Genomic DNA, 23,778 nt, shown 5'->3' with positions numbered 1-23,778 from the left:
CTTCCACGAACCATACATTTGAGATAACTTACATTGTGAAGACCTGTCCATCTTTGCGTAATGATTGAACAGAATTTATCGATTCACAAAACCACGTAGCCCATCAGTCTTCCTTAAGGAAATTTTTGAATGAGTTTCAATGGCCCGAAGGCCATCTCAACATCTAATATGCCCAAAGGAAAGCGTACGCAGGAGACGAAGGACTTGGAGGACCAGTTGCGCAGCATGATCCTGGGCAATGTGCGCATAAACTCTGAAAACACTCCACAAGGACGGCCAGCCCGTGGAAGAGGACGTGATTCTCATGTTGCCTTGAGTATGCAGCATACGACCAGCAATATTTCTCCGGGGCCTTCATTCATCGAAGGTGGCAGCCAACCATCACCTAGTTACAACAGGAATGGTCATTCGTCCGGCCCTCAGGATGGCGAGTACTCGCTGCAGAATCCGCATGGGAATCACCGAAATCAAGGCAGCGGTAACTTTCAAGGACTTCGAAGTCGAGGACAGCATTACTCTCATCCTAGTCCCCGTGATCGAGGGTCGACTGGTGGAACGGTACACCCAAACCTGTATGATCCATCACAGTCCCCACAGAACCAAAGGTCACCAAGACGTACGCAATCTCAATCGCTTTCCTCTCCTGGAGCTGGCCCTGGTGGGCACCGAAACGCTGTCCCAACAATTGCTGCGTTTATTGCTCAATGTGAGCTTCTTGATATTCTCGCGGCTGAAGAAATTCCTAAGATTGAAATGTCACAAGCAGAATTTCTCCAAAAGGAAGCCTTTCGTGCAAGGCTAGAGGATATTTGCAGAGAGGAAATTCAGAAAGAGTATCCTGATTTGACAACTGTGCCAAATCTACGAGCGTATGGAAGTATTGTTTCAGGTTTTGCCACTAAGGGTTCTGATGTTGATCTTACTATCGTGTGGTCTGGTCCATCGCGTGATGATCCTGAGTTCAAAGCTAAGCTACCACGTGTCGTAGAGTTAGCTATTTTGAAGGCAGGACACGGTGCTCGGCTTTTAAGCAGAACAAGAGTGCCCATCATCAAAGTCTGCGAGCAGCCTACGGAGGATTTGTATGCAGCTTTAACTGAAGAGCGTCAGAGATGGGAAGAGCTGCCCGAAGAGGAGAAATATCCAGAACTAACTCCGCCGCCGGAATCGCCCGTCGAAAGGGATAACAGCTCCAAATTTGCACTGAATGAGGACGACGCAGTGCCGGAGGCGCGGGTTCCGCTTGATGTTGACCATCACGTATCTCGCGGGGGAAGGAAAATGGAAGTTACGAAACGAATTACGATGAATGACGACCCTGTAGGCTTCTTGCTACAGCTGAAAACCAAACGACGCACAGAAGACGAGGATCTAACACGATACTGCACACAATTTATCAACGCCAGGAGATTTTCACTACAAGCCTCGGATATAGATGATCAAACCTACGCAGAATGGTTTCTCGAAGGCCTCCCTACGTCGGTCGTGAAATCGATCGTCGACAATCGCTCGGTTCAATTAAAGTCAGATGCTTCATTCACCGATCACACTCTGTTCGAGCAATACTACGAAGTAGCCCAACCAATCATAGCAAGCCTCAATACTGCTAGGGGGAAGAAGGAGAGACCGTGGCTTCGTGAAAAGGCGTTGGGTAAGCTTGACTTTCCCAAAAGCGGTGTGGGAATCCAGTGCGACATCAACTTTTCAAACCCACTTGGCATGCATAACACTGAGCTGCTGCGCTTATATTCTCTATGTGACTCTCGCGTACGGCCTTTTGTTCTTTTCGTTAAAGCCTGGACAAAGCGACGAAAGATAAACAGTGCATATAATGGAACTCTCTCATCTTATGGATATGTCCTTATGGTCCTTCATTTCCTCATCAACATCGCACAACCTCCTGTTCTTCCGAACTTACAGCTCGTATTTGGCGCAGGCGAGCGGGAGGTTCTCGTTGAAGGGGGTTACAACATAAGTTTCTATCGAGACGAAGCCGCAATCCGTCAAATGGCTGCCACGCACCAATGGACGCAGAACACTGAACCTCTTGGCGTCTTACTACGGAACTTCTTCCACTACTATGCAGCACAGGGTTCGCACGTCATAGGGACAGGCTTTAATTGGATGCGCGATGTCATATCCATACGCACCCCTCGTGGTATAATGTCGAAAGAATGGAAGGGCTGGACTGGCGCAAAAACAGTTCATATGGACGGGGGTCGGGAGGTGCGGCAGAGATACCTGCTTGCGATCGAGGATCCGTTTGAAATCGATCATAATGTAGGCAGACCTGTCACACACAATGGAATTGTGACGATTCGTGATGAGTTTCGAAGGGCCTGGCGGATACTAAGCGCAGTGGGGCGAGGGGTGGAGGCGGAGGGGGGGTTATTTGACAACATCATTGAACAAGAGGAGGACAAGAGGCAGAAGGTAGAGGAAGAACATCGTACCATCACGGCTTCCACTTGAGGAAGTGACAAAGTGAGGGCAAGAGAGAAACAAAAAATTCATGGCATTGGGATGGTTACACACGAGTAATGAAAGTAGCTTATGTAACGAGTTGGGCACTTGGTACACAGTTGTACATTAATGGAGTCATACCTGACCGAACGCCGACAAGACCAAAGACATTATGACATAGGCTTTGATGATTAGGTCAAGAAAAACCTTCGCAGCGGCACTCCTCGCTCGCGCAGAGCTTCTGCGGACATTCTTGGGTCAGAATGAACATACCGATCCAGCTCACTATCATAGAACTCCTCATAAATTCTCGGTTCATCTTTCGTTCGTTCCGACTCTACCCATTCCCAGCAGGGAGACAGTTCACCTAGCCTTGGGTCATGTACGGTGTCAGCATCAGATTCCGCATAGTCGACCTCGAGTCCCGCCTGATCCAAGTTGCGGAAACGCACCACCGCGCCGCCGTACTCATCATCCCGGATTATCACGCGCCAGTTGCTTGGAAGGGGCCCCAGAAAGGCACTGGCGTCGTGGAACCCGTGCACAAAGCAGCTTCCCACGACTTGGTAACTGTTACTACCTTGAGGACGAAGCAAGGTAAGAGAATCGCTTCCGAGAAAGGCGCAGACTATATCATCTGGTTGAGTGATTCCAGGTCCAATGCCGAAATATCCACTTTTTGTGGTGAAGAAATCGTGCTCGTGTAACAGAGTAGATAGTTGACTTAACATTGCCTCATCTTCATGCCCTTTCTCATCTTCAAAGCTGCAGGCACCCAGTTTTCTATTTAGCCATTCAAAGGTCGCGTCAACAGGTTGAACAGCCGACGTGCGGTTTGTGCCCGGATATCTCTCGCATGTGTTTCCAAGCCAGACTGTATTGAAGAAAACTTGTGTCAAAGATTCGTCTGTCGGGTATTTTCCATCTCGACGGACGCAATGCAGCCACTCCCGTAACGTCCTTAAAATCTCTCTGCTCTTCAGATACTGCGCGCATACTTCCTTTACAGTACAGCACTGAATACCAGAAACGCATATCACTTTTTCTGAGATTGTTTCAAGCTCGGGTTCGGAAAATCCACTTGAGAACTGGATAGTAGGCAGACCATTGAAGGACTTCCGAAAGTCAGGGACCCAACTCGGCAAGTCTGATGTCCGTCGATCGAGACGACATGCCTGCATAAGATCTAGGCGTTCATAGTACCTGATCATGGTTATGAAAAGCTCACGATACGTCTGTTCGACAGACTTTCTATAGTCCACCGTTACACAATTACTGAAAGATGTGCTAGCCAAACTGAGCAGACCATATATCTTGTCTCTACCATCAGAGCACTTTTGATTCCGATATGCTTGAACGGTTTCCGTAAATGGCGCGTTCGGTGAATATGATAAGGCATCCACACTTTGGAGAAGAGAAATCAATTTGGTCGAAGGCGGGTGACCTAGCGATAAGATACTACGGACTGCGACCCATAGTTGCAACAGTGGGATGGAATCTCGACCACAGATGAGCTCTGCACGCCACATGGACATGGCAAGCTCGGAAACAATCCACAGTCTTTCGAAGTAGTTTCGACTAAGCAGTTTTTCTATAGCAAACCATTCCGTCTCACCGAATTGCTTGCACGGTTCTTGAAATAGTTGGAGATTCTTGGCGTCAGGAGAAGGATATCTGGATCCGTCCTTGAGATAAACGGCCTGCGCTGCTATATCTCTTAAACAACGTATTGCTAACCCGCTGTTTTCGCCGTCAGTACCAAGCCAAACAATTGTTCTCCAAGCATGTTTGTAGATTTTCCACATTTCAGGGACTTGCGTTCCCTTCTCAAGATAATCATTCTGGTTAATGCATATTGCATCAATCCAGAATGTTCTCGGACGATCTTCATAGCGGAGGAAGTGAAGTGCCTCAACAAGTGAAGGTCGCAAGTACAATATAGCGTCAGACCTGGCATCCTCGTCCTCGGAACTGGAAATTCTAACGGCCACTAAATGATGGGATCTTCCCCACGCATAGGACAAGGCCTCAAAAAACGGGGCTTCTGGGGCAGGTTGTTTTGTTGCTTTTTTACTGTGGTCAAATCCTCATTAGTTGGTTGATTATACGAAATATCATCATTAGCCTTCAAATTATAACTCAGAAGTCGCACTCGATGTAACAAATGATATTCAAAAAGTTTCAGAAGAAAAGAAGTACCTACAATTCATTGAGACGCTCAGGTACGGGCAGGTCCCACGAAGTCCAAAAGTTTCCATCACGAAGTTCTTTGCAATGAGTAAATAACCATCGATCGTCAATCGTTTTGTTAACAGACCAGTCGTGCGCCAAAGTAAGCATATCATGTTTGAACATTTTTGGAAATTGCATATGCTGAGGAGGCGGACCATCGTCTGATTTTGAGAGCCCCAAAGGATTGAATGAAGTATGGCTGATTTTAAGTCGAAGAGGGTCGTCAAAGAAACCAGGAAGGATTGTCACTAGTCGTATCTCACTCTTCTCGGGATCAAGACGTCTGTGGCGATACATTTCAGGTTGATCTGCTTGGCTAGCTTTTGCGAAGGCGGAAGCCATCCTTGTTGCCATAGTTCTCAAAAATAAGAAGAGATTTCGGATATTCTCATGATTTGAAAGGATTAAAAAGCTACAGTCGCTGGGAGGTCTTCGTCTCATTCCCTTAGACTTCGAGTTTCTGCTATGAAACATTCTACTTGCTCTCAACATTCCGAATGCAAGACCCGAAGCAGCCGGCGCTTAACCATTGGTTGTCGAACTCCCCGGAAATGCGTAAGGCCCAATCTACTCAGGAAATTTTCACCTGATTCATAAATGAGTGGTCTTAAACGGAGCTTTCAACCTATGAAAGCTTCAAAACTACTGTTTTTACTCCAAAGATGAACTTGAAGTCACTCACGTGATAAGTGGGACTGCTCATGCAGGGCAGAAACTGTTGGCCAGCTATCTTCCCCACTTGACTTCTGTTGTCAAGATTTGTGTCACCGTCCTTCGTTCTCCAAATTATCTAGTGCTCAGCCGTTGTGCGACAGCCAACATGCCTTCCGGACAAGGAGGTAAGCCGAGGCCTACAACTATAAATGCGTAGAATCTAATTGTGCTTATCGTAGTTGGAACCAATCCTCTCCACAACAAGAAGCCGAAGAAGAAGGTCACTGAGGAGGATGAAGACGACAAAGCCTACAAGGCTAAGGTGATGGCCGGTGTGTTGTCTCCATGAAGTAATGTCATATGACTGTTGGCATACTGATACCTGCGGTGGTAGAGAAGAAGGCTGCAGCGGAAAAAGCGAAGGAGTTGAAGAATGGTGGCAAATTGGGTACTGGCTTGTCAAAATCCGGAGGGAAGAAGAAATAAGAATTTCTACGAGTTGCGGAGTGTGCTAGCGTCTGTCGTATGAATTGAACCAATTGGATAGGCAACAGTTGCTCGCCAGCAAATCTGCTAGATTTTGCTAAATGTACGAAGCATGTAATGAAATTTTACTTCTGTTGCACTTCTAGGTCTCGAAGAATAGAAATTTGCCTGTTCTCATATAGATTGGAGCATCGATACTTTGAGTTTTATACTCGTCAACACCATTAGTTGTCGAAAACAGATCCTAATCTGCCAAATAACTCGAGGTGTTTCTTACAAGCTTCTCGCCACTGCAGAATCTTAGCCAAGGCGGGTGCAAATCATGGCTTGCTGTCGAAAGAATGAGTATTGAAACTAATGTCATATATGTTTTACAATTAGTCCCGTTTACAACTTATTGAGATCGCTTGTCCCTATCTCGTAGGGCAGGTCTTCAAATAAGATTAAAGCCTGATTTCAATGCTTGAGGTTGGTGTGCCACGTACAGAGGCGCTTCTATTCAGAAATCGGCCTAGTAAAACTGTTGCCTGTAGTTTAATATACGAAATCAGCGCCGAAATTCGCATGTGTCCAATCAAAAAGGCGCTCTAGAGAGGGGAAATTGTCCTCTCCATAAGTTTTATGCAAATGTGCCATCCGTGCAACACCATGACCAAAGCTGTTACGTCAAAAAGTAAGGACTTATCCATGAGGTTGTTATGATTCAAAGCGTACTGGAAGGTACGAGTAACAGCTATCGTGTGCTGCGCGCATCTTGTATTTCCTAGCTTGAGATAAAATGTGTCCAGGTGAACCAAAGGCCCATTCCACGTGCGCAGACATTTGTTATGACAAATGCGACAAATTACCCAATTTGGCTTGTACTTGGAATGAAGCATATACCGTGCTGGCTGCTGCTCCTCAAGTACCCGAGACCCGCTTTGTTAACAGCCAATATTGCACAAACCCCGGTGCATAAATGGTGGACCTTCAGATGTCATGATAAACATGAGATTAGCAGCACATCAGGTATGGAAGTGTCCGCTAACCAAACAGTGATTCTTTGCATCTGCGGCCAGATTCCACAAGAGCAAGAATATCAATTATTTAGATGGCCCGCCAGTCTATACGCTGATTGCAAGGGCTATGTCGAAAGTGATTGATAGCTCCAGAAGGTCAGTGCTATCCTGGTCTCAATCTGGAGATTGACCGGGGCTTCACGATGCCACAAATAGGTATATTTCCGGGAAGAGGGACCTGGAGCTCGCCTAGAACGAAACAACTATTAGGAATCTGGTCTGCGGTATCCATCTTGTTGGCGCGTCAACCCGTGGGGCCGTGGAGACGCTCACGTGGCCCTTCAGCAACCAAAGCACATTCGAGTGGATCTAGATCATCGCCACAGAAATGAGATGTATTGCGTCTACGGTTGAGAACATGTCGTGATTTGCTTTCGACCCTTGATCGCGGACTTTGACAGGCGAGCGGAGGATGCGGTTCAGTCTTGCCATGATTACGCAGGCCCACAAATGGAGCAGCTTGGCAAACGGGCCAAACTTTACGTCGCCGATTACCACAGGCAATTTTGATACTCCAGATGGTGGCGGACCCGAACCTACAACTTCCCTCGGAAGTACATTCCGCAGAGGCCGCGGGAAAGTCGGCGTCACTTGATATTTTGATCATGCCAAGATGATGTCGCAGGAACTCTGGCGGGCAGGAGGACAATCGACAGTACGAGTGCCAAGGCCGTCAATAACCGAATGAGTGCAAGTACGAGGTTTACGTTCGAGAGACGGTGGTGGTGGAGGTGGCACTGAGCCGGGGCGGCATGCCGCTCGGGAATGCAGCAAACATGCAAGCGACCTCGTTTTATCGAAAGAGGGCATCATCGGAATGCAGGATCTGATGTGGAGGCAATCACAACGGAGCGTAGGTTGGGATTTGCAGTTGAGAAGGCTGGGAATGGCAAGCTTCTAGAAAAAAGTCTTGGTTGCACGCTAGTGGAGCGGGCCTGAATGCAACCTCGGTGTCACACCCTAAGCCAAAGCAATTCGACGGCGCGTACAGATGCTGTCTTCGTCTGTCTTGGCAAAGATAATAAGCTGTCTGGCGCATGCTCGCATTTTTGCCACGGCTGTCAATCTTCGAGGCTTTGGTTGTGTACGGAGTACGCGACCGGCGCTCTCCGGCTCTTTGCTCATAATAGCCGAACCGTCGTTTTGCTTTTTTTTCTGCCGTGCGGGCCGCTTCGTTGGCTCTCCGCACCAAACTTTGACAAAGCCAGCAGGCGATCGGACCTGGCGTTTATCATCGATTTCGTGGTGATTGGTGGCCACAGTATTCTGCAAATGATCCTGCGACATGGACTACCCGTGCGCTGCTGCGACGAACTTCTGGTATCGGTTCTAGGTTCGGCAGCCTAACGGAGCATCATCTGAAAACAGCTACGATCAGCTGGTGGGATAGGAGGCGAATGCACGATATGGGAATTACCGAAGTTGTCGACTTTGGTAGGAGGTTGACATGTTGCAAAAACTATGGCGATATAGAGGCGACGTGTCCGCCGCTGACGAGTGCCCAGCGTTTGATCACCGAGTCGACCACATGAACACCTATGCTACGTCGTGCCATCACTGCTCGTCGGACGCGATAAGCGATTTGGAATGTGCGCTGGAAGCCAGTCAAAGCAACGGATTTATCTGATCCTCCTTCCAGACAGAGAGGCCGACCATCAACGACGGGGCCAGCATCGGCAAACAACGCGCCAAGATCTCTACCAAGAAATTACCCTGCGCTTGGCCTAAGCTTGTGATTTCTTGTGCGACTTCCCATGAAAAGCTTGTCTCCAATTGGATCCGTTGTCTCTTGGCACGCGCGACAGTTTCCACGGTGGGAGGATCTCCTGCTTCAGTAGGCATAGTGGTGTAAACCGCCACAGCGTGTGGTGTCTCGCCATATCGCGGGGACCCAGTCGATGAAGGGGGTTTGGGCCGGACGACTCTGCTGGTCTGCGATAAGGATGTAACAGTGTGGAAACAGGTCGCCTGTGGATCTATTTAATCAATCGCCTGCCCGTGTGCCTCCAGTCCGTCCTTAAGCGTGTGAAGGGTGTTTCCACATCGAACCTATTCACAGTGGGCCCTGCAAACTTTGCCGTTGAAGCAGCCAAGATAATCTTTGCGAAAAACCCACTGTCGATCACTGTCGCAAACATGCCGGGCCAAATCGATGACCTTGTAAGTCACCATTTTCCTCTTGCGACAAGCATCGCAGCCCGTCGTGTTTTGAAGTAGAATATGTCTGAGGTTGAGCACGGAGTGTGGAGCACCCGTTCGCAATTTGACATTTTGCTTGCTTCCCTCTCGCGAAATTTCATGCTACCGCTACAGCATCTGCTCAAGCTGTGTCGGGGGCGGATCTACTTCATGAACAATGGCACTTTTCATCGCTGTAGCTTGCTTGGCTGTGAAATGTTCACCGTCCTCTCTTAATGCCGCTTCACAACTTCACAACGTCTACCTTTTGGATCGAAATCTAATGCCCCGTGATAGAACATGCCCGCTCGCATGGACCACAACTTGGTGGTGGCCGCAGATGGCGATCCAGAGCGTCGGAAGAGCTCTCACGTAGTCGAGCCACCGGCGTTCTACGATGGCAAGGCCGTGGCGCAAGAGCACTATATGGATGATTCGAGCGCCGACGACTTCCCAACTGAAGAAGATTTCCGAACGCTTCGACGTGTCCCTGAGAAGATTCCTGCCAAGGTCTACACAATTGCCTTCGTCGAGCTGTGCGAGCGTTTGTCCTACTATGGTGCCGTTCAAGTGTTTGTCAACTTTATCCAGCAGCCAAACCCGGGCACTTCAACTGGCAGAGCTCTCGATCCCAGCGCCGCAGATGCTCAGCCAGGTGCTTTAGGCCTTGGACAACGTGCCTCTACTGGTCTGACCACGTTCAATCAGTTCTGGAACTACGTGATGCCGCTTTTTGGTGCCTGGATTGCAGATACGTACCTTGGCCGTTTTAACACCATCTGGATTGCAGTCTGCATCTCTATCACAGGTCACGTCATCTTGACTGCGTCGGCAGCACCATCCGTATTGGCTCATCCTCACTCGGCCGTTGCGGCGTTTGCAATTGGTATTATTGTCATGGGTATCGGTACGTGGTCCTATTACACATTCTCGACTCGAACCAATGTGCTTTGAGTGGGAAACATGATGGACGTAGCCATTTCGACTGTCATAATTTGTTTAAAAATAAGGAGAGACTAACTATCTTCCGCAGGTACTGGTGGCTTCAAGCCTAATATCTCACCACTCATCGCCGAGCAGATTCCTAACGAGAGATTCCGAGTTGAGGAGCGCAATGGCGAGCGTGTCCTCGTCGATCCTGCCGTCACTACCGCCAGGGTCTACAACTGGTTCTACTTCTTCATCAACGTGGGCGCTTTGATTGGTCAAATCGGCATGGTATACGCTGAGCGATATGTCGGTTTCTACCTCTCTTTCTTGATCCCAACACTGGTGTTCTGCACATCTTTGCCTGTTCTCTTCTACTGCAAGAAATTCTATCGTGTTCGGGCACCCGAAGGCAGCGTCCTCGGCCCAGCTGTTAAGCTTCTGCTTTCGGCGACGAAAGGCCGTTGGCATCTCAACCCAGTCGCCACCTGGAAACACATGAACGACGGCACATTCTGGGACTCTGTGAAGCCGTCCAAATTCGATGAAGCGTCTCGACCGAAGTGGATGACATTCGACGATGCCTGGGTTGATGAGGTTGCACGTGGTTGGGCTGCTTGCTCAGTCTTCCTGTGGTACCCACTGTACTGGCTCACCTACAACCAGATCAACAACAACTTGACCTCCCAAGCCGCCGTCATGGCTCTGCACGGCGTGCCAAACGATGTCGTCTCCAACCTTGACCCGTTTGCGCTCCTGATCTTCATTCCGATTTGCGACTTGTTCTTGTACCCTGCTTTGCGCAAAGCTGGTATCAGATTTACGCCGATCAAGAAGATCGCCATGGGCTTTTTTACTGGTTCAATGGCAATGATTTGGGCCTGCGTCATCCAATACTGTGAGTACCCTGCTAGCAATTCAAAGGAAATTCTTTAAGCCTAACATTCATAAGATATCTACAAGAAGTCACCTTGCGGTACACACGCGTCGACGGGTACCCTGCCTAACGGCGATTCTTGTCCAAACGTTGACATCAACGTCTGGGCCCAAACTGGCAGGTACGTTGTCAATTCCACTCTTATATTCGTGGAGATATTGAAAGCATCGTCGGAATTCGTATCACCGCATTCGCTGCGGAGACGATGTTTCTAAAGTCCAGCCGTGCCTTTGTGAGTTCACGTGCTGACCTGAATCGCAGTTACGTCCTGATTGCCTTGTCCGAAATCTTCGCGTCTATTACTTCGCTCGAATACGGATTTTCCAAGGCTCCAAAGAACATGCGTTCGCTAGTCGCTGCTTTCGCCTTGTTCATGACTGCCATTTCTTCTGCAATTGGTGAGGCTTTTGTGCCCTTGTCCACGGATCCTCTTCTCGTCTGGAACTATGGTGCCATGGCTGTGATCGCCTTCATTGCTGGAATCATCTTCTTCTTCCAATATCGTACTCTCGATAAGCTTGAGGATGAGCTCAACGCCCTTCCAACAGGTCACGTAGGCACCGCCGAGCAGGCTGCTGACGTCGAGCGACGCCTCTCTGCCATCATCCCTGGCGCTCTTCACGACCGTGCTGCAAGCGCATCTAAGGAAGGCTCTGTCAAGGAGAAGGCATAAGAGGCATTCGCTCGGAAGCAGGTGGACTGCCCGCAAATTAAAAAAACGCGTCTGATGCTACGGACTGTTGTGTAATTAGAATCTCCCTAAGGGAAGAGACCAAAGTGAATACATATGATCAGAATGGCGATCATTTCAGATCCAACTTGCATTTGCTCTCTAGGTGCTACAAAACCATGCTCAGCAAGCCGATTCCACAAAGACTCAATCTCTCTCCCTCTCTCTCTCCCTTTACAATCGTGAAGTTCGATGCGAATCAGCCCTGTGCTTCCAACGTAGAATAGATGATACGTTCCAACCGTCGCATCGCGGCCCTGCCCGATCTCTTTTGGCAAGCCGCCTCGCCATCAGAACACCTTCTCTGTTACAATTTACATCCTCGGCACAACTACATCCTTCGCCGTGCTGCAGGCCTGTCCTCGCCAAGGCTGTGGCTTGCACGTCCAATAGTTTGTCTGTGTAATAGGTACTACCTTCCAATTTGCCTGCTCCACAGAGACCCACACGCATCCTGAAAGAGCCATGTTCCAAAAAAAGTACAAGCCTCATTCTCGTCTTTTGCGCCTGTCATTACCGTCCCTTTGGAGATCTGGGGTGCAGCTTTGATAGCTCAAACTACTTGGTCCACAAAGCTGGAGAAACCTGGAGACACTCTCAATGTGGAAAATGATCGACTTGTCATGTAAGAGGGTTTGAGTGGTAGGGAATCATGCAGGACTGGGTGATTAGGCACATTTTTCTGAGGCGGCCGAATCTCTCGATTACTGACTTAGACTATCAACTGCAGCCTTCCTCACTTAAGCGGTATCGCGCACCAACTTGAACCGCTGCTTCCTGCTACTGTTCTCCTCCACGGTCATGTGACATAGGAAAAGTGTTACATAGAAATGAGCGAGTTGACGCGCATCGCGTCCACCACAATCTGGAGATGATCAATGGATCTCGCCACTCAGACAACAGCCTCTGGCCTTCCTTCGATTGACAAAAGAGAAATCATAGCCTCAGGACCATTTGCTGAGACTTTTTTCTCTTTAGCAAATTGTCGCTCTAGCCATCTGGGAACATGTGGAGCTGACTTTTCCCATCCCGAACCAGGCGGGAGGTACATACGTGACAACTCAGGTCTGTTTCAGAGGCGAGGACAGAGAGTTGATGATACAAGTATTAAGATAAAGCTCCCGCCTCCCCACGCGCATTGCGCATAAAGGTAGAACGTGCTTCCGTTTCCCGCAATCAGATGTATACCAAACCGGGCCGCCGACCCACGCGTTCGTTGGAGAGAAGAGAAGTAGGAGTCGAGAGGTAAGATGTGAGAGTAGTGTCAATCAATAACGCCTAAATTCAGGGATCCACGTTCGCGGCTGGCTTACTCGCCTTCGTCCAACTTGAGTGCCGTCGTCCGGTGGACAGGTTCCAATTTTGATTTGTCAAACACGATCCAATCTGAGTGTGGATTTGGGGTATCATGTGTGGGATGTGTCAGTCTTTGTCGACCCAAATAGCAAAAAACATCGCCGAAACAGGAAAGCACGAGAACTCCGAGGCGAAATCATAACACGGCACGTGTCGCCCTTCACATTTCAGACCGTGCGTGGCGTACTCTTCGATTGAAGTTCCACGAGATCGTCAATGTGGTTGGAAAGGGCAACGAACAAGTCGAAGAACAATTTCCCCCCCATCTCCATCTCCATCTGCATGGTGCCGCTGCGCTTGAATGTCTTCCGGCTGCGGATAATCAAAGCCAAGTAATGAGCGCGGAGGCGGGAGTCGCTGTCCGGTGTGTTCTCATAGGCATACCGCGCACTGCGCAAGATGACACCGACCTCGATTCCACTCTGCAGGCCTTGTTTACGCAAGGACAAGCGTTTGAGCTCCTCGAGACCGTAGCGTTCAGCCGCGCAGTACACAGCTGTGTCTCTGAGAATAAAGTCACCCACGCCGGAATGAAAAAAGGTTGCCTCAACTCCACCTCCTCCGCGACCACCGTTGTTATTGAGGTTGGGCGAGGTCCCCTCCACACTGCCCTCGAGCAGCCAGGTGTTACGTCGCTTGTCGTGCATCAAGCGCGGATAGTAGTCACCTTTGTAGAGATACTCAAGAACGCAGGAGAAGATCTCGGGCTCCTCGTCGGGAAGCTGGATGCGTCGATTGGACTCAAAGAACTGATCCTGACACGCCGATGCAAAGAACGGCGAGTGGCTCAGGACGTCCTGATGAGCTGCGAACAGTCGTTGATCTTTGCCAACCACTATCGAAATAATGGCTGAAGTGAGGTTGGGAGAGTTACTGTCGGTGTTTGATAAGCTACTCTGTCTACTTTGAGCAGGACGGTGGTGCGAGATGAAGGCGTACCCCTCACTCTTGGGACCGCTCGCCTTCTCGAGCATCCGCTCCTTCACATCTTCACGAAACGACATCTTCATCGGTTTGCTGACTTTGCCCGCCCGGTCTTTTGAAGCAAACGAGCGTTTGAACATTTTAAATGGACTCAATGAAGAAGCCAGGACGCGAAACGAGCGACGAGACAGCGTGCTAAAGCTGAGTAGCAGGATTAAGACGATGACGCAAGAATTGACATGTGCGTGCTATTGGAGCTCCGGAAGCCTTTTCAGTTACTACTTGCTTTCACGAAGAATCTAAGCGATTGACACGGTGAATTGTCGCAGCCTAGATTACTGGGGAAAACGAGAGTGACCTGATAAGACTTGGCAACGAATCTGCACAGCGGATGCGAGATTCTTGCGAATTCGGCTGGCTCTGAACGAATGTAGGTGGGCGTGCGAAGGAGCCGAAATGGTGGGGGAGGCCGCGCTCTTTATATGCGCGCCTAGACTAGGCTGTGCTGGTCCCGAATGGCGCGTCTGATTGGTGGTTTTGATGACTCTCACGCAGGGGAGATCGTGGCACAAGCATGACCAGGCAACATATGACTCTTGTAAGCCTCATTGTCAACTGCACAGGTTGTCAGGCTTTCCAGAATCGTCCATGAAAGCCTTCCAGCCATTGAACGCTGGGCAGTGAGTCGTCCAGGTGCCCAAGCGACATTGAAGCCAGCGCCCATTCGTTTATCTAAGCATCGCCTTCCTTGATGTCACCCTGCAGGATTGGACAGGCCAGCCATTGGGCAGCAATTGCCTGACAAGACATCAAATAGCTGGCTGCGTCCAGGAGCCGAAGTCCTTGGAGGGCCGGGGTCAGCAATGTCCATACACACTCCTGGCTCGCGCTTATTGCATGAGTGTGAAGATAACGAATGACAACATGACCTCATTGCAGTGACGGTACCATAGATGAAAGGGACAGTGAGGCGCCAACACAAAGACAGAGGTCATACACAGTCACAACTAGACGATGAGCTGTGGTCTATCACGAGCACAGAAGCGTCAAGAACGAAGCCACGTCGTGCCATGCTCATTTCATCTCACTTCTTTGACTTGTCCCTGGGGTTTTATCTCCTTGTTGGCGAGAATAATGGCGACAATCGTGGAACAGGATGTTGCTTATCACTACGCCAGCCGAGGTTGCCCCCATCTCCGCTGCGTTGTTGTGCTTGATGTGTGTGCCATTCTAAGTACGTTATATAGGCAAATGCAGCCGCCGAAGTGTTTACCATGTGGTTCGGCAATGGCTATGCTCTGGCTTAAAAGATCAAGCCTTTGCATTACCATCAATTCGAGTGGCGCGCGAAGAATAGTGGGCATGGCCTGGCGAAGCTACGAAGTTTAAGCCTCAACAATAGCATAACGATCGTTGTTCCAATTCAGTCCAGTGAACTTGCCCGTAAGTGATGACGACGCAGTCCCAAATACATTTTGCAAGCAAAATCGTTTTCCATGCACGAAGCAGCCATCAAAGAATTGAGCAGCTGGAGAATTGAACAGGTCTTGTCTGAACGCAGGATCTTCAGGAGAGTAGATATGACGGTATTGACTTGAAAAGTTATCTAACCTTCGCCTCTTTTTGACACGTGAATTTACACACCCTCCATTTTTTTCACAACAACAATCCTTGTCGGAGGATACGAGATGCATGTGGAAACGGCACGTGCTGTCTTCAATCGAGCTAACTGATGTCCAAGAGAGGAGTCTCGGCTGTGCACTGCACGGGGACGAAGACGAGCGCAACGCACTTGGGGACACAAACGCGGGTTATGTTAGGACTCTGTTCATAAATTCAACTTGCTGCCCGACTTTCTCAAAAGTGAGCGTGAAGAGACGGGACATGGGTTGAGCTACCCAATAAGACTGATAAGACGAGGATTAAACGGATAGCAGAGATAATAGTGAAAAGGTTTGCTTGTTCCCCTAACTCACATGATTTTTATATCCAGGTTCCACATCGATCGAAGATCCGATTAATTGTGGAAAACTTTCCGGTTCCAACCGCTGCTTAGTCCGCCCTTGAGAAGCTTGGCCTGTATCAAAAGTGACAACATACCGCACCACGATTTGAGAGCGCCTTAAATGAATCTCCTCGGCCGTGCCTTCGCACTTTAATAAAAACAGACCAAAATTACCACCTCCACGATCAAACCGAGCCTTCCACCATCAACGCCTCCACTGCACCTCTTGTCATAGTATGCGAGCATTCTGGCCGTTGAGATCTTGTAAATCAAGGTTGAAAGTCGCCTATGTGTAGACTCTTGGATTGCCAAGCTACTTAGCAAGGGTCTGAAGAGGGGAGGCGGCATGCAGGATCAGTTAAGTTGAATTGGCTCGCATCAACGGAGAGATACACCGTTGGCAGACAAAGTTAGCCGGGCCAAATATCACCAGACAGTTCTATCCTCGGTCCGTATAGCAATTGTATCAATGAAAACATCATAGAGACTCTTGAGCGAAGGCCGCTGTTCAATGCCGTGAATGGACAACACAACTACCGAGCACCTGGAGATGTCCCCTGTCTAGCTGGCCGATTAAGCAGCCATGGAGAGTGGCCCACAGGGTGCACGAGCTTTGCTGTTGCACGATTCGCGGGCATAGCACATCTCCCTACCCCAGATTTCTCCGCATCATAACCTGTCTTCTGAGCGCTTCAAACCACGGCACTTGTGCGTGGCACCCAGACTAGTAGAGTTTGAATTGTCGTCTTTAATAGACTTTCACCAATCTGCTTTTGGCTATGAAGCCGTTCATGCGCAGCCTTTTACCAGGAGCGTGGCTGAACTCAGCGGGAGATGGTCCAGCTTCAATTACCGAGTATGAATTACCGGCTGTCGATCTATGTACTACCAATCCTCAATCTACGACTCCCAGGACTATAAGTATCGAATAGCTCTCCACATAGACTCCACACTCGTCTAGGATACTGACCCCATAGCGTCCTTTCCTGTTCTTTCTCAATTCATTTTCCTAGTGCTCTACTTTCCACACTACAGACGTTGCTTCGCGCTCTCCACCACTCAAACGGCCTTATCGGCTGGCAGCCGCGGAACGTTCCAAATGGATCCGACCTTTGACACTGAAGCTGTATGAGAGGCTCTCTCAGCTTTTAGAATGTAGCTTACGACACAAAACAGGAGCGACATCAAATCGAGGAGGAGCTCCACGTGGAGATCCTCCCCGGTACGGAGATCATGGCTGATGTCGGCAGCCATCACTTCGTAAAGGGGGGAGGGAGCACTGTGCTAGTACCCCAGCCCAGCGACGATCCGGCCGATCCTTTGAACTGGTCTCTCTGGTGGAAGATTGCAGCGATTACCTCCTCGAGCATGGTGACCTTTGCGCAAGGATTTGGACCTCTCGCGCTTGCCCCGATGTTCCCGGATTATATCAAAGCATTCAATTGCACCTTGGCTCAGGCCGTGCAGTTCACTGGGGTTTGTATTTTGGTTTTGGGATTCAGCAACTTTCTATGGTAAGCCCGCGTTCGCACCACCATTTCGCTTTTCATTTGACTCAAGAAAACGTCTAGGGTCCCGATCGCAACATCATTCGGCAGACGGCCCGTCCTCTTGACGTCCACTCTTCTCTGCCTTGGGTCCTGCATCTGGAGAGCTCGAGCACAGACCTACGGTAGCTTTATGGGCGCCTGTGTAGTCAATGGGATTGGAGCAGGGTGAATTCTATCACTAATAAAGTGTCGACGTTTTGCTAACGCTCGAACAGACCTGCAGAAAGTATGCAGCCAACAATCATCGCGGACATCTTTTTCCTCCATGATCGTGGCAAATGGAACACGTTGTATTGGGTCATCTATATGGGTTCTCTCATGGTAGCACCGATCATTTCAGGCCCAATGGCTGGAAAAGTTGGGTGGCGAGCGTTCTGGTGGCTTAATGTTGCTCTTCACGGGCTGACATTTGTGATGGTGTTCTTCATGTTTCCGGAAACGAAGTGGCAACGTGGAACGTTTAAAGAGCAGTTGGCGCGAGCTACAGGAACTTCTCAGCTGGCTGAAAAGGACGTGGAAAAGGAAGACGGTAGCCAACCTGCAAGCACAGCTGATGACGATCAAGTCAAGCCAACTGTCACTGCGAATTCACATGTTTCCCAGAGCAACGACCTTGTCGGCGTCAAGACGGCGGATCGAGATCCATACCTGGGCAAAGGAACGCCGAAGAAAAGCCAATGGATGTTCTTCCAAACGAATGCCCACCCGTTCAAGTCCATTCTCCTTGACCTTTGGATCCCGTGGAAACTATTCGCCTTCCCCATCGTGGAATTTGCATCATTTGTCGTATCCTGGTCATGCAGCTCGTTCCTGACACTCAATCTCACACAATCACAAAACTTTGCGGCACCACCATACAACTTCTCTTCGCAGTCCATCGGTTTCATGAACTTCGCCATCCTCGTGGGAGCGTTTATCGGACTGGCCACTGCAGGTCCACTCAGCGACTGGGTCTCAATGCGCGCAACGAAGAGAAATGGCGGCATCAGAGAGCCAGAGATGCGGTTGCCTGCCATGATTCCGTACGTAATTATCATGTACCTGGGCAACATCATTGTGTCCGTAGGATATGAGCGTAAGTGGAGCTGGGAAGTTATTGTCATTATTGGCTTTACCTGTGCTGGTATTCAAGTTGCTGCTCTGCCGTCGATAGCAAGTACCTACGCTGTAGACAGTTATAAGCCAGTCGCTGGAAGCTTGTTCGTGAGCATCACCGTCAATAAGAATGTGTGGGGATATGGCTTCTCCAAGTTCATCACCCCGTGGAGCGAGAAAAATGGGTAAGGAGGTCCCCGATTTATTCCTCAAAGACTTCTCTACTGACGTGGTACAGCTTTATTCCTCCTATCATGACGAACGCAAGCCTGATTTTGCTCTGGTGCTTGTTTGGGATCCTCTTCTACTACAAAGGTAAAACTTTCAGGAGATGGTCAAAGAACAGCAATGTGCACCACATGTAGACTATCTCCAAGCTTGAAAACATTCGCTAAGATGGATCGCACGGTGGTGGAGACTTAGAAGTAATGAAAATTCTTAAAGAACCGGACGCCTGAGTCTCGTTTGAAAGAACCGCAATTTGCTGATGAAAACTACCTGAATGACTTGTGAAGATGAGCGGATGAATCTTGCAAGGTTAGCAAATAATTTCTGCCGTCTCGCTAAGCATCCGAATGTCGTAGATATGTAGAGTAACTCGAGAGTGGGGAGTGACCAATCGTTTATGGTGAAGATGTCCCATCATGGTCACCACTAGTTTGTCAGCCACTTTTCGGGCCTCAGCCCCGCCACAAGAGTCCCTGCCTACCAGGTAGACACGGTCATTGAAGCTACCTGTTTGGAGCAAGCTGCTTTTGCGTGACCTATTACTCAACCAGGCTGTGAACTATCATATTTTTCTTGATTTTCTTCTTTCTTCTTTCTTCTTTCTTAACTTTCTTTCCATACTGTTCAACTCGACTGCAGAACCTCCATAAAGACACGCAAACGTTAGCATACGTTCTCGCTACTCTCAACCCCACCCATACGTACAGGTGAACTCATCGTATCTTATAATGGCCGCCGTGAAAAGGCTACAGAACGTCAGTCAGGCTGCAAGACACTTATGGAATATCACGCACGGTTTCTGACATGAGTCGATCAGGAGCTTAGCAAGAACACCCCGCCTACCACACCAGGCACAACGATCAAGTTGGTCAATGATGACCTCTTTAACTGGGAGATCATAATGGATGGCCCGGCGGAGTCTTTCTATGCCGTAGGTAGCCCCATATCCCTGTTGCCTATTCGTCAACGTTAACCTTTTTTTTACCTGCAGGGCGGTCATTTCAAGATCCAGCTCTCTTTTCCGACAAACTTCCCCTTCAAGCCGCCCACCGTATCGTTTCACACTAAAATATGGCACCCGAACGTGACCAACGACGACAAGGGTAGCATGTGTTTAGGTATTCTTAGGCCGGATGTATGGAAACCTGCCTCGCAGATTAGAAGCGTGCTGGATCTGATACGGAACCTTCTCATTGAGCCAGACATTGACAACGCGGTCGAGGCTAGCATTGCCGACCAATACAAGAACGACAGGAAGGGCTTTGAAAAGCAAGCCAAAGAGTGGGTTAAGAAGTATGCCAGCGCAAAATGACTCGCTGGAGAATGACGAATGGCAGTGCTTGTTTCACGAAGCATTTAATGCTCGCAAAGACGATGACATGATTTAATGAGCATCATATGGAGCCTTGGTACTCAAAGATTTAGGGCAAATCTGAAGGGTGCATTATGCGGAGCAGGACTTCGAACTATCTAGAGCTGCTCATGAGCTGATCAAAACCGTGGCTTTAATATTGAACCTGTGGTTTTGAAGCAATTCTCTGACTAAGCACCCATCGCTAATGCAGCAAATATCATATTGGACAAACATTACCTTCTCACGTCTATGTAGTCATCCTCTACAATACTTTTCCCTTCTTCCTTCGTTTGTAAGCAGACTATGCTTGGGTATCGTGTTTCAAAATGCTTGCTTTCCGCTTTTACCCAAAAGAATGCCAAAATATACAAGAACCACAAAGCAGATTGGCAATCTAATCACTTAGGTTGACCGCCGCTCCCCTCAGAAGGCAATTCCACAGGTGAACTGTACATTTCATAAGTTGGCTGGTGTGATGGGGCCTCGTAGACTGGCGCGCCAACCTTTTCGTATGTCTTCCCTCGCGCAGCGTTGCCAACGGCACCAATATCGCCAGGGCCAGTGTCTGGAAGTTCCTGTACCGCAATTTCCTTTGCTTTAGTTTTCCTTCTCCGGATGATGAAGAATGCAAGCGCTACTAGTCCTATCACTGCTGCAGCCACACCAATGCCAATTCCTGCTGCGGCACCGCCTGACAGACCTGAGCTCGAGCTTTGTTGTACTGGTGATGCGCTCGAGGTAGATGAGGAAGTGGAGGCGGCACCGTTGCCAGTTTCAGTTGCCGCTGCAGTTGCGGAAGCAGGCGTGTTTGTTTTCGTGCCCGACGACCCAGCTCCAGTGGCAGTCTATGTAGTGAAATTGTTAGCACCCAAAATTTCAGGTCTTCGAAAGGGTGCGAGTATGCTTTTGTAAAAGTGTACATTGGGCCGGAATCACAACATCTTGAGGACATCAAGTTTCCCGGACACCCTTACGCGTCCTAAAACATGTAGTGCTTACCGGTTCGATAGATGTGGAGTAGAGGCCGTCTTGAACGAGGCCGATGCTGCTAAATAGCCAATGCTGGGCCGGCTGTATTGGCGTCACGTTCGTATTTGGGGACATAAAACCTGGTCCACCAGGATGCCTATAGATTCCTGTGAATTCTGCCGCTTGCAAATGAGGAGAACACGACAACAGTGGTTAACATACCAGTCAGCGTTGAGACTTGTACCGTTGGCAACATTGTTGATCTTATATGTGCCATCACCCCAAGCAGATATGGTCCACTGCTGAGAGTTCTGCGCATTCGAGTCTTCCATGCACAACTGCAGTTTCGACGACGAGACCTCATCTGCCACGTAACATGTTCCCAGCTGCTTTAGCGTATTCGAGTTCTTATTGCGGAATTGAACATTTCCATTCGGTAGTGTGTAGATCTGCCAGTACATTCCACTGTCTCCAGTATCGTTTACACTGAAATGTAAGGAGTTACTGGACCAGAATAGAGCAGATGTGTAGTTCACACGGGTCTCTGTGATCCACCACCACGTATTTCCATCGAACGTTGTCATCCTGATGGGATCGTTTCCTTCGCAGCTCGTTTGGATTTAGTCTGCAGGTTAAGAGGTTGATATACTACGACTGGTCTCGAGCACCTTGGTCGAAATCGGGTCAACGGAGATATGGATAAGGACAAAGATGAGAGAACGATCAGTGAGAATGTAAGCAGGGCTTAATAAGGCGAACAGTAAAGACGATGGTCTTCAAGAAGATGATGCAGATGATCTTGGCATTGCTTACATGGCAGCGTGAGGAAACCAAAAGCCCCAAATTTACACGTAGCAGGGAGCATTCCCAAACAACCAGGCATGCTGGAATAGTGTCATGGGCTATTCATACCTCACGTCGCGGAGCCAATAGCCGTGGGATGGATCGTCCACAGGATTTCGGTTCAAGAGACGCTAACTCTCATGGAGAAGTTTCATAGCAGCGGTTGAGGCTTGGGAATGCAAAAGCCGTCCACATCGCATGACCACAGCACGGTGAAAGCGCCAAAAATAAGCACTATGTCAAACCACGGCCGGGGTTTCATGGCGCAGTAACGTTAGACGAACCACTGAATGAGATTAGCTCCGGGAGGGAGTCTGGAGAAATACATGGGAATGCGGAAAGATGTGCGATTCACGGTTGACACAGACCAGATGTCCCGGGTTTGAGAGCACAATACTGGTGAAGGCTCCTCTTGGCGCAATTTGTCGTCGTGAGATCACAGGTTTAGAAGTTTTACCTTTGTAGGAGAGGTGAGATTTTAGGCCGAGGCTACAAGGCACAAATTCAATGTTGCTTCCTCAGGCATCCTTAACATATCGGCTAAGGTGGAAATGGTCCTCGTCAGGCAGCAAGCTCGGACTTGAGGCTGCGATTACGCATAGAACTATCATGAATCTTCGTCACAGTTTGATAAATCCAGTGCACTCTCCTTAGCCCCACACTCTTTTACTCTTTCAAATTGCAGTGAGACGAAATCACTTCCTTCTTGCTTATCAAGTATCCAACCGAAGAAGTAAAAAAATGGGTTCCGTTGTTCTACCTCATTTGCGTAGTGGCTGGCATGTCGATCAGGCGATCCTGTCGGAGGAAGAACGTCTGGTCGTGATTCGCTTCGGCCGCGACAGCAACCCGGACTGCATGAGGCAAGATGAGATTTTGTACAGAATAGCTGATCGTGTCAAGAACTTTGCCGTCATCTATTTGTGCGACAATGAAGAAGGTACGGATGCCAGTTACTCTTTTATTACTACGCGAACTTGTGTGCTAACTTTGCCCAGTAAAGGACTTCAACACCATGTACGAGCTCTACGACCCGATGACCATCATGTTCTTTTTCCGCAACAAGCACATGATGTGCGATTTCGGCACAGGAAACAACAACAAACTGAACTGGGTCTTGGAGGACAAGCAGGAGCTTATAGATATCATCGAGACGATTTACAAAGGCGCGAAGAAAGGCCGTGGTTTGGTAGTCAGTCCGAAAGACTACTCAACTCGATATAGATATTAAAAGGCAACACTCCTGGTTCTTAGATGGTATGATGGATGAGACAATATATTGTGCGCCACTCGAAAAGTATTTCGGTCGCGTGTCCAGCTATTAAGCTGAAACGAAGACGTGGGATAATTGGGTATACGGAGAGGCATGTGGTTGGTATAATCACTCTTTCCCGTGAGATCTCTATTTCTCACGCCAGCTTCGCAGTCCTTCAGCAAAATGCCAAGCAGGCCCGAGCAGTTCGAAACGCTCAACGGAGATCTATGTCGCCTGATTTCATTCAAAAGGCTTTGGCAAATATGGACAAAGTTGGGACTGAGAGGGGCAGTAGCGGGGTTAAGAAACTTCTTATGCGCTGGCTGACTTGTCGCTGACGCAATGAAAATCTATGTACAAGTACGCATACGTCTTTCTTTTATCGTTCCATTTCTATTCCTAGTGCTTTTCATGGAATTTACACGTCGCATTTGTTGACTCTCGTTAAAAGTTCGATAGTTAGGGTGCACTGGCCAAGCGGCAGAGAAGCTAAGAATGACGCAGCCTCTTGCATCATACATCACTTTCACCACT

At 48.9% G+C, this 23,778-nt stretch overlaps 9 protein-coding genes across 11 annotated transcripts; 6 read left to right on the top strand and 3 right to left on the bottom strand.

Annotated features, from left to right (window-relative positions):
* Positions 1-63: 63 nt before the first annotated feature.
* Positions 64-2,741, top strand: PV09_01246 (uncharacterized protein). The gene has a single exon (XM_016354103.1). It carries the CDS (start codon positions 130-132, stop codon positions 2,470-2,472), a length of 2,343 nt encoding a protein of 780 aa, XP_016218198.1. The 5' UTR covers positions 64-129; the 3' UTR covers positions 2,473-2,741.
* Positions 2,655-5,037, bottom strand: PV09_01245 (uncharacterized protein; the record flags this gene model as incomplete). The annotated part of the gene is made up of 2 exons (XM_016354102.1): positions 2,655-4,536; positions 4,667-5,037. The coding sequence occupies 2 exons, from the start codon at positions 5,035-5,037 to the stop codon at positions 2,655-2,657; spliced, it is 2,253 nt and encodes a 750-aa protein (XP_016218197.1).
* A 383-nt stretch (positions 5,038-5,420) lies between these two features.
* On the top strand, positions 5,421-6,070 carry PV09_01244 (uncharacterized protein). Its single transcript, XM_016354101.1, has 3 exons — positions 5,421-5,534; positions 5,589-5,681; positions 5,744-6,070. Exons 1-3 carry the CDS (start codon positions 5,516-5,518, stop codon positions 5,833-5,835), a joined length of 204 nt encoding a protein of 67 aa, XP_016218196.1. The 5' UTR covers positions 5,421-5,515; the 3' UTR covers positions 5,836-6,070.
* Positions 6,071-8,722: 2,652 nt separating this feature from the next.
* On the top strand, positions 8,723-11,806 carry PV09_01243 (uncharacterized protein). The gene is made up of 5 exons (XM_016354100.1): positions 8,723-9,053; positions 9,369-9,978; positions 10,105-10,896; positions 10,951-11,056; positions 11,197-11,806. Exons 1-5 carry the CDS (start codon positions 9,030-9,032, stop codon positions 11,606-11,608), a joined length of 1,944 nt encoding a protein of 647 aa, XP_016218195.1. The 5' UTR covers positions 8,723-9,029; the 3' UTR covers positions 11,609-11,806.
* Positions 11,807-12,342: 536 nt separating this feature from the next.
* PV09_01242 (uncharacterized protein) lies at positions 12,343-14,385 on the bottom strand. The gene is made up of 2 exons (XM_016354099.1): positions 13,961-14,385; positions 12,343-13,894 (listed from the first exon to the last, which is right to left on the bottom strand). The coding sequence occupies exons 1-2, from the start codon at positions 14,083-14,085 to the stop codon at positions 13,189-13,191; spliced, it is 831 nt and encodes a 276-aa protein (XP_016218194.1). The 5' UTR covers positions 14,086-14,385; the 3' UTR covers positions 12,343-13,188.
* Positions 14,386-16,558: 2,173 nt separating this feature from the next.
* Positions 16,559-19,043, top strand: PV09_01241. 2 transcript variants are annotated; one of them, XM_016354097.1, is made up of 5 exons: positions 16,559-17,076; positions 17,127-17,464; positions 17,522-17,665; positions 17,716-18,780; positions 18,834-19,043. In XM_016354097.1, exons 1-5 carry the CDS (start codon positions 17,050-17,052, stop codon positions 18,958-18,960), a joined length of 1,701 nt encoding a protein of 566 aa, XP_016218192.1. In that variant the 5' UTR covers positions 16,559-17,049; the 3' UTR covers positions 18,961-19,043. The 2 variants fall into 2 exon arrangements, with proteins under 2 accessions (XP_016218192.1, XP_016218193.1); XM_016354098.1 differs by having other exon boundaries at positions 16,559-17,464.
* A 289-nt stretch (positions 19,044-19,332) lies between these two features.
* Positions 19,333-20,545, top strand: PV09_01240 (uncharacterized protein). The gene is made up of 3 exons (XM_016354096.1): positions 19,333-19,578; positions 19,641-19,754; positions 19,815-20,545. The coding sequence occupies exons 1-3, from the start codon at positions 19,552-19,554 to the stop codon at positions 20,133-20,135; spliced, it is 462 nt and encodes a 153-aa protein (XP_016218191.1). The 5' UTR covers positions 19,333-19,551; the 3' UTR covers positions 20,136-20,545.
* PV09_01239 lies at positions 20,322-22,158 on the bottom strand. 2 transcript variants are annotated; one of them, XM_016354095.1, is made up of 4 exons: positions 21,369-22,158; positions 21,177-21,303; positions 20,681-21,022; positions 20,322-20,624 (listed from the first exon to the last, which is right to left on the bottom strand). In XM_016354095.1, the coding sequence occupies exons 1-4, from the start codon at positions 21,728-21,730 to the stop codon at positions 20,601-20,603; spliced, it is 855 nt and encodes a 284-aa protein (XP_016218190.1). In that variant the 5' UTR covers positions 21,731-22,158; the 3' UTR covers positions 20,322-20,600. The 2 variants fall into 2 exon arrangements, with proteins under 2 accessions (XP_016218190.1, XP_016218189.1); XM_016354094.1 differs by having other exon boundaries at positions 20,322-21,022.
* A 572-nt stretch (positions 22,159-22,730) lies between these two features.
* PV09_01238 (mitosis protein dim1) lies at positions 22,731-23,220 on the top strand (the record flags this gene model as incomplete). Its single annotated transcript, XM_016354093.1, has 2 exons — positions 22,731-22,929; positions 22,988-23,220. The coding sequence occupies 2 exons, from the start codon at positions 22,731-22,733 to the stop codon at positions 23,218-23,220; spliced, it is 432 nt and encodes a 143-aa protein (XP_016218188.1).
* Positions 23,221-23,778: the final 558 nt, after the last annotated feature.

Source organism: Verruconis gallopava (genome assembly GCF_000836295.1).
Source record: "Verruconis gallopava strain CBS 43764 unplaced genomic scaffold supercont1.3, whole genome shotgun sequence".
NCBI lineage: Eukaryota > Fungi > Ascomycota > Dothideomycetes > Venturiales > Sympoventuriaceae > Verruconis > Verruconis gallopava.
The sequence above is the reverse complement of the archived record's forward strand: the minus strand, read 5'-3'. Positions and strand labels throughout refer to the sequence as shown.